We start from the raw sequence: 20060 nt of genomic DNA on the forward strand, positions 1-20060 counted from the left end.
GGTGTAAAAATAAAACGCTTGTCAAGAAAAGAGCTGAAGAAGAATAAATATTGTTCGTTTTATTAAAGGTTTCTTCGCATAAAATATTGTTAAAGCGCCAAATAAAAAAAAGGTTTCTTGCTATTTGCTAAAACTGTCTTAAGATATTTTTTCATCCCTATTAACTGACGATGAAATGATCACAATCGTTTTGATAATTAAAAAGATTATGCATCAGAGCACGACAGTTCCACAGATCTTCCCATACGAAGAGGTTTTTCCATGCATGGGGGCATGAGGTTAAACGCCATAGAATATGCTTTGGCAGCCAGGGTTTGGAAACTAAAATTAGTTCGAGAACTTAAACGCAAATTGTAAATATGTATGTCCGTCCTGTAAATATTTTGTTTGGTGTAAAAATAAAACGCTTGTCAAGAAAAGAGCTGAAAAAGAATAAATATTGTTCGTTTTATTAAAGGTTTCTTCGCATAAAATATTGTTAAAGCGCCAAATAGAAAAAAAGTTTCTTGCTATTTGCTAAAACTGTCTTAAGATATTTTTTCATCCCTATTAACTGACGATGAAATGATCACAATCGTTTTGATAATTAAAAAGATTATGCATCAGAGCCACTTGCCTTATTTCTAGGCAAAGTTTGGTCAGAAGATTTTCTCTCCGGCCGGAATTTGAACCCAGCACCTCCGGGCTGACGGTCAGTGTTGGACACACAGGTGGGTGGGTATTCAGCCATATTGTGAAAGATGGACAGTTAGGGTTACAAATGAAATCATCTTACATTCCAATATTTACCTTCTTGTATTTCATTGTAAATAACATAGCAAATTAATCTGCTCTATCTACCTGTAAATTGTAAACCTGCTTAAATACGCAGAGTCCGTGTACGGGAAAGGCCAATGCTTGAAGTGACCTGTCGCGTTCGCCTGAAAGGCTTTGAGGATTGCCTCGCGTCTTTTCTCTCTCTCGTCCACACTGGCGATGGCTTCATCCATGGCCTCTAGAAATGAATCGGGAAGGTCTTCTATTAGAACTTGATGAACCACAGGGAGGAGCAATATACGGTTAGTTGATGCAAAACTACTAGGAGAGGTTTCTTGCTCTTTGCTAAAACTGTCTTATGATATTTTTTCATCCCTATTAACTGACGATGAAATGATCACAATCGTTTTGATAATTAAAAAGATTATCCATCAGAGTCACTTGCCTTATTTCAAGGCAAAGTTTGGTCAGAAGATTTTCTCCCCGGCCGGAATTTGAACCCAGCACCTCCGGGCTGACGGTCAGTGTTGGGCACACAGGTGGGTGGGTATTCTGCCATATTGTGAAAGATGGACAGTTAGGGTTGCAAATGAAATCATCTTACATTCCAATATTTACCTTCTTGTATTTCATTATAAATGACATAGCAAATTAATCTGCTCTATCTACCTGTAAATTGTAAACCTGCTTAAAGAATACCTAGCCCACGTCCCAGGAATACCTTCGCACGCACACAGGTGGGTGGGTATTCAGCCATATTGTGAAGGACAGTTAGGGTTACAATTGAAATCATCTTATATTCCAATATTTACCTTCTTGTATTTCATTGTAAATAACATAGCAAATTAATCTGCTCTATCTACCTGTAAATTGTAAACCTGCTTAAAGAATACCTAGCCCACGTCCCAGGAATACCTTCGCACTTCGCAAAAGTTAACATAACATCACAAAAGGAAAAACTTTAAAATAAAAACCTTGCTTAAACATTACCGGTTTTCCTATAATAGTTTTGACGTCGCGAAATGCAAAGGTGTTTTCAGGGACGCAGTCCTAATTTGATCTAAAGTTACGACTACGAGGATAATGAGGAATAATGATGAGAATATATTGAACGTATACATTGTTTTAATGTGGATTTTATTCCTCGTGGTTTGAGCTTATAAAAAGATGTAGACAGTTTAATAATCAGAATCCAAGGAAGGAATTTCATCAATGTTCTCTTTCCTGTCGAATGCTTCTTTCAGTTGTTTATACTTGTGATAGACATAGAGTACTTGTCTGTACTGATTGGTAGTTGAGGGGTTAAAGAAACACTTCTTTCTGTCCTGAGGTCGAACACCTCGGTTCTTCCTCTTGGTTGGCCAAGTCGGTATTGTTTCTTCCTTATCTTCTTTAGAAAATTTGGGCCGCGGGGAATTTTTGAAGTAACCCTCTTTCCTTTTGTGATCTATGACGAGCTGCTCTTCAAGTTTTTGCATTCTTGATAGAGATCCATAATCTGGATTGTGGTCGTATTTGTAGTCTTTGTCATTGGTAGAGAAGTAACTTTCTTTCCTTTTGTGATCTATGACGAGCAGCTCTTCAAGTTTTTGCATTCTTGATAGAGATCCATAATCTGGATTGTGGTCGTATTTGTAGTCTTTGTCATTGGTAGAGAAGTAACTATGACTAATGTTGCTGTCGGGGCCATACTTTTCTATATATTTCTTTTCTTCCTTCTCATATTGTTCCACATCTATGACAGACATGGATGAATCTAATCCTGCTTTAGCCTGACTCTCTAGTTGAGATTCGCCGCTTTCTTTTTTCCGACGTTTCTTCTGTTTTCTATTTCTATTTTTTATAAACTCTCTTTCTTCTCTCTCATACTGGTCTGGATCAAAATAAGACATTGAATCACTGATGTTAGGTCTTTTAGTCAAACCTCTCGCCAAGAATTGTTGTTCCAGTTGTTCGGCGTCATAAGCATCTTCAAAACTCTCGGGTTTTTTTGTTGTAATAGTTTGACCTTCTTTCAGTTTTCCTTTCTTTCTCAGTATTCTTTCTTGTTCTTCTCTATGGAGGCGAGCGTGTTTTTCTTTGAGATAAGCACGTCGTCTGACGAGCCACGCTTGATCTATAAACATTTTACCTTGGTACTCACTCTTACTTTCAACAAATATAGGATCCTTGGTCGTTGTGTATCTTGTTGCTACCTATGGAGGCGAGCGTGTTTTTCTTTGAGATAAGCACGTCGTCTGACGAGCCACGCTTGATCTATAGACATTTTACCTTGGTACTCACTCTTACTTTCAACAAATATAGGATCCTTGGTCGTTGTGTATCTTGTCGCTACATCTCGTTTTCCTCTTCTCTTCTTGTTTTTGTCTGGTTTCTTTTTATATTTTTCTGGTCGACGTTTTCTTATTCCTTTTGTAGATTTCTTTTTAGTGGTAGGTCTAAATTTCCTCTCTCTAGATCTGCTATCTTCGTATTCTCTGCTCTCTCTACTTCTACTACCCACATATCTTTTTGGTTCTTCTCTGCGTTTTCCACGTATCTGATCATATCTGCCACTTGGTTGTCGTTTTTCTCGACTCTCATATCTTCTGTAATCTCGTTCGCGACTTCCTCTACTGTAATAGCTTCGATCGTATTTTGGTCTGTATTTCTCTCTTACTATTTTGCTGTATTCACTGCCATATTTCTTTTTATCTCTTAGTTTTGCACGCTCTCTCCTAGAAATTTTATTTTTAGGTTTTATCCCATCATATAATTTGTTACTTTTTTTAGTCACTGAATCCCGTTGTTTTTTCGGTAATACTTTTCCTTTCGTTCTTGAGCTCTTTTCACTGCTCCCTGAATCTTTTTGTTTTTTCCGTAATACTTTTCCTTTTGATCTTGAGCTATCTTCACTGCTCACTTTTGATCTTGAGCTCTCTTCACTGATCACTTTTGATCTTGAGCTCTCTTCACTGATCACTTTTGATCTTGAGCTCTCTTCACTGATCACTTTTGATCTTGAGCTCTCTTGACTGATCACTTTTGATCTTGAGCTCTCTTCACTGATCACTTTTGATCTTGAGCTCTCCTCAAATGTATGGTTGTATTCAGTTTTAGTAACTTCGACGTCATTAGTTGAAAAAAATTCAACGCTCTTTGTTGTATGGTTTAAATCTTTCTCCAAGTCTCTTTGCCTTTTGTTTTCATTCCGTTGTTCGATTTTCAGTGCTCTTAATTCTTTTGCCTTTCTCCGTGCTTCTCTTGCTTGTTTCCTCTCTGCACTTTCCTTCCTACGATATTCAAATATTTTTCTTCGTATACCAGTATATCCTCCCCAAAAATCAGGAGGTGTGCTGCGGAATTTGCCTCGTCTCAACAAACTTTTGTTTTTTTCATAATAATCATTTTCTTGCTTTTCTTGCTTCCTCAATCTTTTCTTTTCTATTTCCTTCAGTTCGCGTTTTGTCTTATTTTCCTTGACATTCTCATTCGGGAACATCAATATGGATCGGAACTCTTCTTTTGATCGGAGAAAACTCGACGGCCAAAAGTTGGGATCAAATGGTATTGGGCCTTTTAAAGCGAGATATACTTCATCTTGTTCCGTTAAATTTGTCCTCGTTCTTAGTCGTTCATTCCTTTTTTCAGTTTCTGATGAATTCTCAGAAGTTTGTAGTTCTTTTTTTACCTGTTACCTTTTAAAGCGAGATATACTTCATCTTGTTCTGTTAAATTTGTCCTCGTTCTTAGTCGTTCATTCCTTTTTTCAGTTTCTGATGAATTCTCAGAAGTTTGTAGTTCTTTTTTTACCTGTTGGTAGTAATACTCGTATTCCCAATCAAATATTTTTCTTTGTGTAACATTAGGTTTTCGACTGGTGCTGCCCTTTTTCCTAGCAGAATAGTTCAATCGTTGTCCTCTACAAATTCTTATGAATCGACTGTTTTTCTCGTTGACTTTTTCAAAATCTTCGCTGTTCAATGTCAAATTGGCTAATTCATTCCATGTTTCATGTGGCAATACAAAGTATTCCCGCTTTATGTTTGTGTATCTCTGATGAGTTGCATTAAACATTGTTCTGAGTTGAGGGTTAAGCATCCGCTGCCATTCCTCTTTGGTTATGTTATATCGTGTGGCAATACAAAGTATTCCCGCTTTATATTTGTGTATCTCTGATGAGTTGCATTAAACATTGTTCTGAGTTGAGGGTTAAGCATCCGCTGCCATTCCTCTTTGGTTATGTTATATCTTTTGAAGAACTGATGAAGTTTCAACTTCTTCCAAGTTGCTTTTGCCTTCTTTTCTTCTTTCTCTGTAAACCGTGCCTTCTTCTTCTCTTCCTTTAGCTTCTCTTCTTTTCTTACCAATAATTCAACGAGTTCTGAATCAGTGAATTCATAAGGATTTATTGAATCACTTTGTACTTCAGATTCTCTGGAAACAAATAAATAAAGAAGACATTGAATTCAGACTGCCAAGATATTCAATGTTGATAGAAAAAAAAGACAAAAACTGCACTTTTGGAAATTAGGATAATAATAATAATAATAGTGCTTATTTATACTGCTCGCATAGGACTGAAAAGTCCCTTTACTCCAGCAGTAGGCTACTACTATTATTGTGGTCGAATTCTCAAATTATATTGAGGATAAAATTCCATACCTCGGCTGGGATTGAACCCACGCCCTCCTGTTTACCAGTCGAGCGCCTTGACCACTACACCTCCGTAGGATATGTACGAGACCGAGACAAAATAACCCACGTCTTACCCTACGAGGTTTAGATATTACCTCATTATACTCACCTCATGATTGTGGGTCCCCAGTCAGGTCTGGGTCTTGGAGTAGGCCCTGGTAGTGGAGGGTAACCTGCACGTCTTCTTGCAAATGCTACCGCGTGATCCAAAAAGTCTTTGTCCGTAGGATATGTACGAGACCGAGACAAAATAACCCACGTCTTACCCTACGAGGTTTAGATATTACCTCATTGAACTCACCTCATGATTGTGGGTCCCCAGTCGGGTCTGGGTCTTGGAGTAGGCCCTGGTAGTGGAGGGTAACCTGCACGTCTTCTTGCAAATGCTACCGCGTGATCCAAAAAGTCTTTGTTAGGATATGTACGAGACCGAGACAAAATAACCCACGTCTATACCCTACAAGGTTTAGAATGTTTAGATATTACCTCATTGAACTCACCTCATGATTGTGGGTCCCCAGTCGGGTCTGGGTCTTGGAGTAGGCCCTGGTAGTGGAGGGTAACCTGCACGTCTTCTTGCAAATGCTACCGCGTGATCCAAAAAGTCTTTGTAATCCCTCGTAGCTTCTCGAATCTTTTTTGCATTTCTGCTGTCCAAGATATAGCTCCAATCTGAAGGATGAACGAAAGGGAACAATATTTAAGTCCTGGTCTAATAACGAGGTTGTTTTATCCAATTAATGCGGATTCGATGGCTTTGAAAATCCCATTGACTGCACTCTCAAAACACTTTTTTTTTAATCGAAATTAATCTGGAATCGATGGATTCATTCGATTCAGGCGAAAAAAAAAATACCCCTATTTAGTTGAACCTGTCATCAATGTCTGTCCACTGAACTTAGGGGATGGTACTGCTGTAGCAGTAGTGTGCATTTACATAACTTTTGTTTACACTGCTATGGCAGTGGTTGAACGCGAAAGGGTTAGGGGATAAAATTGAAGCAGTGCTTATACTATCTTCGATCGACATCAACTGGAACTCGTATAGAGTAGGTTAGATCAAAGTAGGCTTGCCAAACGTCCCGAATTGGCCGGGACAGTCCCGAATTATGTTCGCGGATTTCGCGATTTTGTTCGCGGGTTTCGCGATTATGTTCGCGGATTTCGCGATTTTGTTCGCGGATTTCGCGATTATGTTCGCGGATTTGGCGATTTTGTTCGCGGATTTCGCGATTATGTTCGCGGATTTGGCGATTTTGTTCGCGGATTTCGCGATTATGTTCGCGGATTTGGCGATTTTGTTCGCGGATTTCGCGATTATGTTCGCGGATTTGGCGATTTTGTTCGCGGATTTCGCGATTATGTTCGCGGATTTGGCGATTTTGTTCGCGGATTTCGCGATTATGTTCGCGGATTTCGGGATTATGTTCGCGGATTTCGCGATTCTGTTCGCGGATTTCGCGATTCTGTTCGCGGATTTCGCGATTCTGTTCGCGGATTTCGCGATTATGTTCGCGGATTTCGCGATTATGTTCGCGAGATTTCGCGTTTGTTCGCGGATTTTGCGATTATGTTCGCGGATTTCGCGATTATGTTCGCGGATTTGGGCGATTATGTTCGCGGGTTCGCGATTATGTTCGCGGATTTCGCGCGATTATGTTCGCGGGTTTCGGCGATTATGTTCGCGGATTTCGCGATTATGTTCGCGGATTTGGGCGATTTTTGTTCCGCGGATTTTCGCGATTAGTTCGCGGATTCGCGATTATGTTCGCGGATTCGCGATTATGTCGCGGGGTTTCGCTGATATATGTTCGCGGGTTTCGCGATTATGTTCGCGGATCGTGATTATGTTCGCGGATTTCGCGATTATGTTCGCGGGTTTCGCGATTATGTTCGCGGGTTTCGCGATTGTGTTCGCGGATTTCGCGATTATGTTCGCGGATTTCGCGATTATGTTCGCGGATTTGGCGATTTTGTTCGCGGATTTGGCAATTATGTTCGCGGATTCGCGTCCCGAATCGACATTTTGGATATTTGGCAAGCCTAGATCAAAGGATTTTAGTGGAATAAAAAGAAAAAAGAAGATTAAAATTTGCACTATAGTAATCGTATAATTTCCATCCTCCACTAGGAGAGAAGCCTTAAGAAGAAGATAGGGACAAGTGGAATAGTTACCTTCGGTGTGGGTTAAGTAATCATAGACAACTGTGCTGACTCTCCTTCTCGGCCAAACTCGTGTCCTGGGCGATGTACTCGGACCCTTTGTAGATCTCGGCGTAATCGTCGAATAAGTGTAATCCGACCTGTTGTACATTTTCATGCGGTGTCTCTTGAATATATTCATAACCATGTTGTAGCGTTTGTCCGTGGACTTTCTCTTTCTCAATTGTTTCCGGTTGTCGAGGAAGAATTCTGAAGCCTTGGAACTAATGGAAGACCACTTGTCAAACACGCTGTCGAAATAGACGGTCGTGTGAGCTGGTGTTGTAGTTCTTGAATATATTCATAACCATGTTGTAGCGTTTGTCCGTGGACTTTCTCTTTCTCAACTGTTTCCGGTTGTCAAGGAAGAATTCTGAAGCCTTGGAACTAATGGAAGACCACTTGTCAAACACGCTGTCGAAATAGACGGTCGTGTGAGCTGGTGTTGTAGCGATGGTCACCTGTTGCCCTCCGGCTGGCGTGGTCACCTGTTGTCCTGGGACTGCCGTCACCTGTTGCCCTTGGGGAGTTGTCACATGTTTCTCTTCCGTTTCTGCACCAACTGGAGTGATCTTTTCACTTACCTTTTCTTCGTTTGTAGCGATGGTCACCTGTTGCCCTCCGGCTGGCGTGGTCACCTGTTGCCCTTGGGGAGTTGTCACATGTTTCTCTTCCGTTTCTGCACCAACTGGAGTGATCTCTTCACTTACCTTTTCTTCGTCTGCTTGTCTCTTTGGCCGCTTATTGTCCTCGATCTTGGCGTTTCTCTTGTGCCGCTTATTCTCGCTTTCCTTTGGAGCGGACCGTTTGCGGCGGCCTTTGACCGTCACGCGACCTGGAGCGGGCTTTTCTTCGTCTGCTTGTCTCTTTGGCCGCTTATTCTCTTCGATCTCGGCGTTTCTCTTGTGCCGCTTATTCTCGCTTTCCTTTGGAGCGGACCGTTTGCGGCGGCCTTTGACCGTCACGCGACCTGGAGCGGGCTTTCTCCATTTTGGAGGAGGAGCTGTGGTCGCTTCAAGAGCGGCCCATTCTTTCGAACTGAGCGTGTTCTTTGGATCGTACAGACGCGTTATTTTGCCTCCTGTGTGAGGGGGAAAAGAAAATGAATGCCTTATTAATCTTATTATTAGTTAGAGACGAGTTATTTTGCCTCCTGTGTGGAGATCAAGAACCCGTACACACTACATATAGACACTGTAGACGTCAAGAATTTATAAGAAAATTTTCTGTGGATAGGGCCAGCCTAGTTAGCTTGGTTCTGCGTCTGCCTTGTAAGCTCTAGGTCGCGGGTTCGATTCCCGCCCGGGGCGAATTTTTAGAGACGAGTTATTTTGCCTCCTGTGTGGGGATCTACTGTAGATACTGTAGACGTCAAGAATTTAGAAGAAAATTTTCTGTGGATAGGGCCAGCCTATTTAGCTTGGTTCTGCCTTGTAAGCTCTAGGTCGCGGGTTCGATTCCCGCCCGGGGCAAATTTCTTCCCAAACCGATAAGGCTCGTTCTCGGAAAGGCTGGCTTTCTTCTATTCTGTCTTCCTTCTCTCCTCGCTTTGGGGACGATAAGACATTAGCAGGTACAGTTCCCTCTACCAAACCTCTTTTTTCTTCAAATATTTAGTTCTTCATGTTAATTGCGAAACCCGTTCTTCAAATTAATTCCGAATCCTTGATGTCCTTACCAATTTTCCTCATTCGTTCATAGTACTCGTTTTCTTTCTTCATAGACGAGTTATTTTGCCTCCTGTGTGGGGATCTACTGTAGATACTGCAGACGTCAAGAATTTAGAAGAAAATTTACTGTGGATAGGGTCAGCCTAGTTAGCTTGGTTCTTGGTTCTTTAGGGACTATCCAACCTCTTAAAAAAATCCGTAGCCAGCCTAGTTAGTAGTGCGTCTGCCTTGTAAGCGCTAGGCCGCGGGTTCGATTCCCGCCCGGGGCAAATTTCATCCCAAACCGATAAGGCTCGTTCTCGGGAAGGCTGGCTTTCTCCTATTCTGTCTTCCTTCTCTCCTCGCTTTGGGGACGATAAGACATTAGCAGGTACAGTTCCCTCTACCAAACCTCTTTTTTTATTCAACCCGATCCAAATCGTTCAGTACGTCCTATGAGTTGTCATCATAAACCCTTGAATCGAAATCCATGTTTATAGGATAGGATTTTTTCTCAGCTTAAGCTAAAGAGTCTGCGTGAGGTCTACAATTCACAGAACTACTATTAAAAGCGTGTTTTTTTTTCACCTAAGATATTCAGTACCCTGGAAACTCATATTTAACCCATTCTGTTCACAGGTCCCTGGACGATAGGCTACGTGATAGACGATGACTTCAAATATTTAGTTCTTCAAGGTAATTTTGAAACCCGTTCTTCAAATTAATTCCGAATCCTTGATGTCCTTACCAATTTTCCTCATTCGTTCATAGTACTCGTTTTCTTTCTTCATTTCTTCCAGCTCCTCCGTATTGATAAAGCGTCCACCGGGGAAGTAGGTGATTGCTTGCGGGTCGGTTGTCTCTTCTACCTCTTCTTCTGGACTGACCAATGGGCGTTCAACTTCCTCGGTGTTCGCTATATACTCCTTGTCGATGTTCTTGTGTTCACCTAGGAAAACAAAGTATTTGCCAGCCGAGTTAGCTTGGAAGGTAGTAGTTTGGGGGACATACATATTTTACAGTGATTATAATGACGAGTGATCCTTCTGCAGCAAAGGTAATCCCGCTCATTAAAACATGAGACAATAGTGCTTATTTATACTGCCCCAAAAAGGACTGAAGAGGCCCTTTACTATTCTTATTGTGGTCAAATTTTCAAACATTGTCGGTGTTGAAATTCCATACCCCAGCTAGGATTGAACCCACGCCCACCTGATAACGAGGCGAGGGTCTTGACCACTACACCACCGAGGCATGAGCTTACCTGGGAACATCTCAACCCTCTTGGAATCCTCCAGGTCAGCAACTTTCCTGGATCAATGGGCGTTCAACTTCCTCGGTGTTTGCTATGTACTCCTTGTCGATGTTCTTGTGTTCACCTAGGAAAACAAAGTATTTGCCAGCCGAGTTAGCTTGGAAGGTAGTAGTTTGGGGGACATTATTGGGAAAAATTAATTTGGGATATTTTCATTTTATTTCAGGAATCAAAAATTGTTAGCAGATTTTTCAAATTTCAACAAAAGAATTAGCTAGTAGTTTGGTGAATTGATCAATTGCCTTACTTGCAACAATGCATTAAAAATCAAAATAATGTAAGAAATATTAAACAAGGTAAGTAAAAAAGGGAAAAATATTGATTAAAATTCGATGTAACGTACCTTCAACCTATACCTAAAACAGAGGGGAAGAAAAAGAACGAAATTGGGTAAGTTCAAGGGGGCTCTAAAGGGTGGGTAAACAGATCTGATAGATTAGTCAAATCAATTAGGTACTCGTAAATGTTGAAATTTAATGTACACCTTTATTCATATTTTACAGTGATTATAATGATGAGTGATCTTTCCGCAGCAAAGGTAACCCCGCTCATTAAAACATGAGATAATAGTGCTTATTTATACTGCCCAAAAAGGACTGAAGAGACCCTTTACTATTCTTATTGTGGTCAAATTTTCAAGCATTGTCGGTGTTGAAATTCCATACCCCAGCTAGGATTGAACCCACGCCCACCTGATAACGAGGCGATGGTCTTGACCACTACACCACCGAGGCATGAGCTTACCTGGGAACATCTCAACCCTCTTGGAATCCTCCAGGTCAGCAACTTTCCTGGACTTCTCCAGGTCTTTCATTTGCTGCTTCAGCCTTTGCTTCTCCTTGTATCGCTGTCTTTTCTGGAGTTCGGGATCTTCAGCCTTTATCATGGCTTCGACTTCTTCCGAAGTTGTCAGCGGTAGTTTTCCTGTAGATGAGAAATATGGTATTATCAAACAGTGACTTACATTACATTGAAATGGGGGTCTTTTCTGACGAAACTCCTGTGTGCGGAGTCCAGTATGTAGGACTATTGCACCTCCAAACAGTGACTTACTAGGAAGATGCTCCAAACTATAGGCTGATACTTTCAATATATTGCGCCAGCCTAGTTAGCTTAGTTGGTAGTGCGTCTGCCTTGTAAGCGTTAGGCCGCGGGTTCGATTCCCGCCCGGGGCGGATTTTATCCTGATGGGATAATGTTCGTTCTCGGAACGGCTGGCTTTCTCCTATCCTGTCTTCCTTCTCTCCTCGATTTCGGGACGATAAGACCATAGCAGTTAAAGTTCCCTCTGTCAAACCTCTTAAAAAAAAAAAAAAAAAAAAAAAAAAAAAAAAAAAAAAAAAATCGAAGCAGAAGTTTATTAACATGCTTGAAAATGGGTTGTAAAGAGTGCACCCAGGATGCTGACAAAATTCCCGGTCCAGATGAGAGGTTTAATGGAAAAGAAAGTATTTTAGAATCCGTTCCAAATATTTACCTTTTTTCTTGAGGTAGGCGATTTTCTGGGGGACGGTGTCACTTATATCCGCCATGATGGAAGAAATCTCTTTCGTGTCACAACAGGCCAGGAGTTTTTCGAACTCCTAGTGGATTTGGCGATTTTGTTCGCGGATTTGGCGATTATGTTCGCGGATTTCGCGATTATGTTCGCGGATTTGGCGATTATCCTCTGAAAATGCTTTCGAAGCCTTGCCTGAAACAGATTGATGTTGCACATTTGTGTTTAAACCCTCGTCGGCGAAAAAAAACTTAGTTTAAAGAAATTAAAGAATATGAGCCTTGTAAGCGCTAGGTCGCGGGTCGCCCGGGGCGGATTTTATCCCAAAGAGATAAGGTTCTTTCTCGGAAAGACTGGCTTTCTCCTATCCTGTCTTCCTTCTTTTTTCGCTCTCAAGGTGATAAGACTTTGGTAGTTTACAGTTCCCTCTATCAAACCTCTTTTTTCTTCTTTTTTTAAGTAAAAAAAAAAAATAGGCAGGCACTATGCACTTCTATAGATATTTTTGATATTCTTTGCTGAAACAAATGTAAACGTACCACCTTTCCCCTACCACTATATTTTTACTTACCCATATACTTCAACAAGTTTTCGAATTCCCTCTGTTGTTCGGCGGAGGCCTGTCGGCGGCCGTACTTCTGCCGATAGTTCTTCTCGAGCATTCGAACCTCGAACTCCCGACTGCAAGTCGGCTGATAGGTCACGTTGCGAAAGATGTCGGTGTCGTCTATGGGTTTGATTTTAAACACTTCATTGAATTTGACACGTTTCAGTGCCGCTGAGGCGTCAAAGGGTTTATCACCTTTGAGTAGACCCCGCTTACCCACCTCTCGTAGTCTGCCTGTAACAAGTCGTTGAAAGTGTGACTGCATGGTAGTGGAGTAAACTTTGGAAGTCACTCGGAAAAAGGGTCGTTAAAGGCCTCCGATGTATGTATCTTTACTATTTTTTATCTTAAAAAGAAACTACTGGCATGATAGGATTTTTACTCTTAGCTGAGTATAAGGAAGGTAATTAGGTATATTAACATAATAATTAATTCTATCCAAGGCCCAATCAAACCCAAAATTTAATGAGAAAAAATTCTACATGTGTTGAACATGTGTGCCAAATTTCGTCAAAATTGAAACTTTTGCTCTCGTATTTCTGGTGTGACTTTCGTCATATTGTCATTTTGTTCTCACTTACCCTTCAGCTCTCTGGTGGAGAATGTCTTCATCTTGTTCCTGAACTTTGGCACGATGGGTTTCTCGTTCTTCCGTTTCTCGCCTCGTGAGTCGTAGTTATCCCAGTTAATTTCCACTGTTTCTGATTTGACATTGCTTGGACAGTGGTAATCAGTTGCTGCTGGTTTCAGAGTCGTAGGTTTCACATGCTCCATTGTTGTCATTGGTGACTTGGTGGTTATCAATTCCTTATGTCTCCTCAACAGTTCTTCCATTGACATTTCCAAGGGATCTTCTGTTTCTCGTTTTGCAGGCCTGTCGTCTTCTTCATAAGTTTCATGACTTTCTGTCCTGTCTTCAACGCTTTGCTTTTGTGTCTTCTTGGCTTTCACGGTTGGTGTGGTGTGTTTCATAAGTTTCATGACTTTCTGTCCTGTCTTCAACGCTTTGCTTTTGTGTCTTCTTGGCTTTCACGGTTGGTGTGGTGTGTTTTTTCGTCACTTTTTTGTCCTTTCCCTTTGGTCCCTTCGTTACTTTGCCAGTTTTCTTTGGTTTTGCGGTTTTAGCTTTGTTGGTTTTTGTTATAGTGTCTTTATGTTTCTTATTGGTTTCATCATGGGATTCATGTTCTTCAGAATCAGATGTGTCCACTTTTTTGGCGGCCTTTTTTGATTTCAATGTATGTTTTGTTTCTTCGGTTGCATCTTTGTCGTGGTAACTTGCTGAACCTTTTTCTTCATAACTTGCAGATCCTTCTTCATGATGACCACTTTCATATTCTTCAGGCTCCTCAGGTTCTGTGTGTTTGTCTTTATCTTTATGGTCGGAGGTCTCATACGTTCGTCCGTCTATTTCTTCATCCTCATAGCTATCATAATCTTCAGAGTCTTCTGATGGTTCACTTTTAACTTTTTTCTTTACAGTAGGCTTCTTGACATTCGGTTTTTCCGTTTTACCGGGCACAGAATTTTTCGTAATCAAGGCTGATGGATCACCCAATTCATGATCTTCGGGAATCCCTTTGTCAAATTCTCTCAATGTATATTTTCTTCCACCTTTTCCAAAATATTCTGAACTGCTTGAATCATCCTCACTGTCCAATTTCCAATGCTTTTTCTCCTTGGTAGTTAGTTTACTCACTTCTTCTGATTCAGCCTTACTGGATTTTCCTCTTTTCTTCTTTACTTCTGGTTCACTAAAGTCAATCACCAATTCCTCTTCAGTTTTGTCTTCACTTTCTGATTCCTTCTTTCGTTTTGGTTCTGCTTTTTTCTTTGTCATGCTTTTCTTTGCTTTGTGTTCCTGCGTCACTTCCTGCCTAGCTTTGTCACGTCTTTCACCACTCACATCTTTACCTTTCTTTGTTTTGTCTGTCTTCGTTTTTGGTTTCTTTGGTTCGATGATCTTTCTTGTGGTTTTCTTCTTCAAGATAGACAAGTCCACACTTTCCTCCACTCCATATTTGCCTCGGGCATAGTTTTGCCATGCGTTTGGTTTCACATTCTCCTTTTTGTTCTTGCTCGCACTGGACTCACTCGAACTGTCTTTGCTCGGAGGAGCAAAGTCAGACTCGGACTGTTTGTCTGCCTCTGGCTTCTTCGCGTGTTTGACATGTTTGTCCGCATGTGGGAAATCCTTAAGGATCTTCTCTTGGTCCTTGGAGATGGAGAGTGAAGGTTCCCCAGAGTAATCCTTTCCACTGTGACTGTAATAGTTACACCATGTGGATGTGGCAAGGGTTACAACCACCAGTAAGGTCAGCCATCCTCTCATACTACTCACTACTTGTTGTTCTCTATAAACATTGCAGCCAGGTCTATTGTTATCATGAGAACATCTGACAGGGTGGTGGTGTTTGTGAGACTTCTTTCAATGAAGTCTTCTCTATTTCAAATCACAAACAATACCTCAGTCCGTATTCGTTAATAATACTTCTTCGTCATGTCACGTTTATGAGTGAGTCACGCTGGATGGTTTATTTACCAAACAATGCATTGTTTGACCTGTTTAGTCCTCATGTCTCGTGACTTTTTCAGTCCGTATTCGTTAATAATGCTTCTTCGTCAAGTCACGTTTATGAGTGAGTCACGCTGGATGGTTTATTTACCAAACAATGCATTGTTTGACCTGTTTAGTCCTCATGTCTCGTGACTTTAATTGCTCCTGTCGTTTTTGTTCTCCGATCCAAATCGTTCAGTACGTCCTATGATTTGTCATCATAAACCCTTGAATCGAAATCCATGTTTATAGGATAGGATTTTTTCTCAGCTTAAGCTAAAGAGTCTGAGTGAGGTCTACAATTCACAGAACTACTATTAAAAGCGTGTTTTTTTTTCCACCTAAGATATTCAGTACCCTGGAAACTCATATTTAACCCATTCTGTTCACAGGTCCCTGGACGATAGGCTACGTGATAGACGATGACCTGGCTGTTATCTTCTCATGGGGCACTGTGTTTCTGGACGGTCGGTATTTGCCCGGGGCACTCACCTACACCTACGGCTTCTTCTATCTGATGCTGTACCATGGTCCGATGGTACTGGTCCTGTCACATGAGCTGGATAGAAGGTAAGCCAAGATTTTTTTTTTCTTCTTCTTCTTCTTCTTCTTCTTCTTCTTCTTTTTCAATTTCGTTTACTAACTATCTATCTTTCGCCTTCCATTGATAACAGTAAACTCATGTGATCTTGTTTTTTATTCCCCCAAAATTAATCTGGATTATTTGGTGGATTCATTATATTCAGAAGGGGGGGGGAATACCCCTATGTCTTAACAAATACCTATTAATCAGATGGGCGATAAGAGATACAATACTTTCCCTTTGAGGTGCTGGGTCAAGATGAGAACGTAAGAAAGTAAATACATTCGTAATTTTTTGTCGATGGTGGGCATCGAAACCGGGACCTTCTGCGAGCAATCGAATCCCACCATCGACAAAAATTTGTACTCGTTTTTCGATTGCAAATATTTCAACGGGTTACTTTTTGGTGTTCTCTACATTCGTATTTTTTTGTCGATGGTGGGCATCGAAACCGGGACCTTCTGCAAGCAATCGAATCCCACCATCGACAAAAATGTGTACTCGTTTTTCGATTGCAAATATTTCAACGGGTTACTTTCTGGTGTTCTCATCCTGCACGGACAAGGTTCGTTCTCGGAACGGCTGGCTTTCTTCTATCGTGTCTTCTCTCATCACTTTCGGGACCATAAGACCTTAGCAGTTACAGGTCCCTCTATCAAACTCTTTAAAAAAAAGTGAGAGAAGCCAATTAAATCTTGTTTTTTTCCATTTTATTTCTCAGGTGAAAAACCTACGATTTTATTGCACAGTTCAAAATGATTTTATTAAAATAGATTAACCACCAAATATGTAGGTGATTCTTTAGAATGATTAGCATTTTCGTAGATCGCTTAAGCCGTTCTAAATGTTTTGTTCCAAGTCCTAGTTTACCAAAGAACTTTCTAGCCCTCCTACAGCACTAATACTCTAAACCCCTCTTATGTATATTCAACATTTATCCATCCGTAGCTTTTTCATCATAGCTCTACTAATGTAGACCTATGATGAAAAATCTAATTTATGTAGTATTGTTTTCACAGTAGTGTCTCCTCTAGTAGACAAAATCTAATATTATTTTTACTGCATTTGTGTAGGTCCTGCTTTACCTGTGTGATTTTTGTAGTAGAGATGTGTCATAAGTGAGTGAGTGAGTGAGTTATAAGTGAGTTATAGAAAAGAACTACTCTTTTCAGTGAACTACTCATGAGTCAGATCCTAACTCCCTACTCCCATAGGGATTTAGGATCTGTATAGAAAAGAACTACTCTTTTCAGTGAACTACTCATGAGTCAGATCCTAACTCCCTACTCCCATAGGGATTTAAATGTTACAGTTTTTAGGGTCTGACTCATTGACTAAGAAATGCAAGGATTAGTGTAAATTCATTTTTATAATTCATTGAGTATTAATCGTTACACATCTCTATTCTATAGTAAGATACGAGCTTACTATAAAAGAATAGCTCATTCCTAAAAGAAATTCAGCTAAAAATGTGAAGAAGATTGCAGCTTCACCACAAATAAAAAATTAGGGTCTGACTCATTGACTAAGAAATGCAAGGATTAGTGTAAATTCATTTTTATAATTCATTGAGTATTAATCGTTACACATCTCTATTCTATATTAAGATACGAGCTTACTATAAAAGAATAGCTCATTCCTAAAAGAAATTCAGCTAAAAATGTGAAGAAGATTGCAGCTTCACCACAAATAATAGACGATGATCTGGCCGTTATCTTCTCATGGGGCACTGTGTTTCTGGACGGTCGGTACTTGCCCGGGGCACTCACCTACACCTACGGCTTCTTCTATCTGATGCTGTACCATGGTCCGATGGTACTGGTCCTGTCACATGAGCTGGTAAACAATTATTATTTATATCTTTAAGATTTATTTATTAATTTATTTATTTGTATTCGTATATTACGTTGAAACTTTGTTAGACATTGTAAAGACAAATAAAATATAGATTTTAGTTTTTACTAATCTGCTTATTCTTTATTTCCTGGTTAGAATTTCTGAGAAAACAAAACGAGGTCGCACGTTCGATTCCCGCCCAAGACGGATATTATCGTGAACAGATAAAGTTCGTTCTCGGAACGGCTGGCTTTCTCCTATCCTGTCCTTCTTTCTTTGCTTTCGGTACGATAAAACCTTACTAGTTACAGTTCCCTCTATTAAAAACCTCTTCAAAAAAAAAAATTGTGTTGTTATTTCCTAGTTAGAATTACTGAGAAAAAAAAAAAAAAAAACAAAAACAAACAAACAAATAAACAAGAGTGTTTTCCTTGGCTGTTCGTTTTCCCAGCTTAGAAATACACATCACAACCAACAGAAAAGCGTTTTAACTTACCAATCTTTCCAAAACCGTGAGTTAGGTGTCAGTGTTGCCTATCTCACGGACACGGACACATTTACTTACCAATAGCCAGGTATACAGGGAACAGGGCGAGGAAATAGAAGAAGCTGTCAATGTTTGCCACCAGAGTTAACTTTCGAAGCCAAATGTTGACGAAATTGATCCGGGTGATCGGGTGACAAGATCGGGAACCCCCTAGGAAACACAATAAAGCACCTTGTTTGTTTATCCTGCTCGAATGAGACTAAAAAGTTCCCTTACATTGAGAGATTTGATGATAGCAGGTTAGATAGAGGGAACAGACTGGCTGGGGGCTTTAAACAGGGAGTATGCCAGCCTGAAAATTTCCTTACTAAAGAAATAGCAAAGGTTAAGTGCAGCGCGCGTCTGCCTTGTAAGCGCTATACCGCGGGTTCGATTCTCACCCGGGGCGGATGTTCTCCTCGGAACGGCTGGCTTTATAGAGTTAAATACAGTGATGTTAATCCCCATCCACTATCAAACAAAAAAAAATAATAATAATATTTTATTAGTTTATGAAATAATAATGACATAATAAAAAAAATTAGTATTTCTTTTAAGAATAGCACTTTCTATCTACATAATTAAAAATTATTTAATTATAAATATTATTCAATTATTGAGTAAACAATATACAAATTAAAAAAAAAATAGAAAAGAGTGAAAACAATTAAAAATAGAATAGATAGGTATTAAAATTTTACTTGAGTAACATTTCATACACAAGGTATGAAAAGTTCTGACATTTCATACACACGGTATGGAAAGTGCGCAACATTTCATACACACAGTATGAAAAGTTCTGACTAGACGCTAACGATATTGGCGAATGACCAAGAAAAATGCATAAAATTTAACGAAGAAATATGACACATTCGTCCTCCGCCTTTCACAACTAGGTACCATATTCCATAGTACTCTAACTTATAGCAGTAGAGTGTATGAAATTTTCAAAAGGGAAGCTAGCCAGCCTAGTTAGCTTGGATGGTAGCGCGTCTGTCTTGTAAGAGCTTGGTCGCAGGTTCGATTCCCACCCGGAGCGGATTTTATCCCGAACAGATATATAAGGTTTGTTCTCGGGACAGCTGGCTTTCTCCCATCCTGTCTTCCTTCTCTCTTCGGGACGATAAGACTTTAGCAGATACAGTCCCTCTATCATGAAAAAAAAATCCCGATCTTAGATTCCAGGTTGAATATTGAATAATCACCAATGGCCGAAACCACAATCTGAGTTCAAACTAACTTCAAGTTTTAACTCTCGGATTCTGCAATCTGATTGGCTAAATTAAATTAAAAAAATGAAATCAACCAATCAGATTGCTTAATCCTTAACGTAGTTTGAACTCACATTGTGGCCCCGAGCATAAGTCACTTGCCATTTTCGATAAATGGTGAAAAGGGGGAATGAGGAAACCGTACATAGAAATGGAAGCCCTAGCTTCCCCATGGATGGTACGCCACTGATAATAGAGATAAGGAAAACTACTGTTGTTTTCCACCATTTTACTGTCAACCCACGCTTCTAGGGCACATAAAAGTGGACCGATTCCAAATTCCAACACTTCCTTATTACTTTCTCTAGAGGGCGGTCAGGAAAGAATTTCGAAGATTTATGGATTTCCAAATCATCTTAATTTTAGAGGGGCGAAAAAGATATTTGGGGGATCTTTTTGAGACCGGTAAGTGCAAAAAAGCGACAGGTAGACCTGACAGGTCGCCTGAGAGACTTATTATTGCTGCCACACAATATCAGGTAGCCCTGATACTCCTGATGGTGGATGGCCGGCCTAAGGGATGCTAGGCATTTTGTAAACAAGGAGCATGCATTTGTTGTAGCAGCAGCAGCAGCTAAAAATG

At 40.3% G+C, this 20060-nt stretch overlaps 2 protein-coding genes across 3 annotated transcripts; both read right to left on the reverse strand.

The window, feature by feature from the left end:
* Positions 1–1773: 1773 nt before the first annotated feature.
* Positions 1774–12178, reverse strand: LOC103506777 (trichohyalin-like). Of its 2 annotated transcripts, none has more exons than XM_026821760.1 (14): positions 12077–12178; positions 11344–11523; positions 10033–10233; positions 8606–8716; positions 8247–8470; positions 8087–8123; positions 7609–7923; positions 5980–6105; positions 5735–5780; positions 4980–5172; positions 4434–4860; positions 2952–4311; positions 2372–2811; positions 1774–2254 (listed from the first exon to the last, which is right to left on the reverse strand). In XM_026821760.1, the coding sequence occupies exons 1-14, from the start codon at positions 12129–12131 to the stop codon at positions 1935–1937; spliced, it is 4035 nt and encodes a 1344-aa protein (XP_026677561.1). In that variant the 5' UTR covers positions 12132–12178; the 3' UTR covers positions 1774–1934. The 2 variants fall into 2 exon arrangements, with proteins under 2 accessions (XP_026677561.1, XP_026677562.1); XM_026821761.1 differs by having other exon boundaries at positions 2952–4426; positions 4549–4779; positions 4899–5172.
* Positions 12154–15189, reverse strand: LOC108252080 (uncharacterized protein DDB_G0283697-like). Its single transcript, XM_017443007.2, has 5 exons — positions 13743–15189; positions 13286–13660; positions 12669–12938; positions 12260–12292; positions 12154–12182 (listed from the first exon to the last, which is right to left on the reverse strand). The coding sequence occupies exons 1-5, from the start codon at positions 15034–15036 to the stop codon at positions 12154–12156; spliced, it is 2001 nt and encodes a 666-aa protein (XP_017298496.1). The 5' UTR covers positions 15037–15189.
* Positions 15190–20060: the final 4871 nt, after the last annotated feature.

This window comes from Diaphorina citri, unplaced genomic scaffold, assembly GCF_000475195.1.
Source record: "Diaphorina citri unplaced genomic scaffold, Diaci psyllid genome assembly version 1.1 scaffold261, whole genome shotgun sequence".
In the NCBI taxonomy this organism is placed as follows: Eukaryota; Metazoa; Arthropoda; class Insecta; order Hemiptera; family Psyllidae; genus Diaphorina; species Diaphorina citri.

What these genes read in the sequence shown, in the direction of transcription:
- LOC103506777 (XM_026821760.1), bottom strand. Translation starts at nt 12,131, where the DNA reads ATGGCGGATATAAGTGACACCGTCCCCCAGAAAATCGCCTACCTCAAG. An exon ending in CGCCAGCCGGAGGGCAACAG is followed by an intron (nt 8,124 to 8,246) that starts GTGACCATCGCT and finishes CCAGGACAACAG; the next exon opens with GTGACCACGCCAGCCGGAGG. An exon ending in AAACACGCTCGCCTCCATAG is followed by an intron (nt 2,812 to 2,951) that starts GTAGCAACAAGA and finishes TCGCCTCCATAG; the next exon opens with AGAAGAACAAGAAAGAATAC.
- LOC108252080 (XM_017443007.2), bottom strand. Translation starts at nt 15,036, where the DNA reads ATGAGAGGATGGCTGACCTTACTGGTGGTTGTAACCCTTGCCACATCC. An exon ending in GACGAAAAAACACACCACAC is followed by an intron (nt 13,661 to 13,742) that starts CAACCGTGAAAG and finishes AACACACCACAC; the next exon opens with CAACCGTGAAAGCCAAGAAG. An exon ending in CTCCACCAGAGAGCTGAAGG is followed by an intron (nt 12,939 to 13,285) that starts GTAAGTGAGAAC and finishes GACTTGTTACAG; the next exon opens with GCAGACTACGAGAGGTGGGT.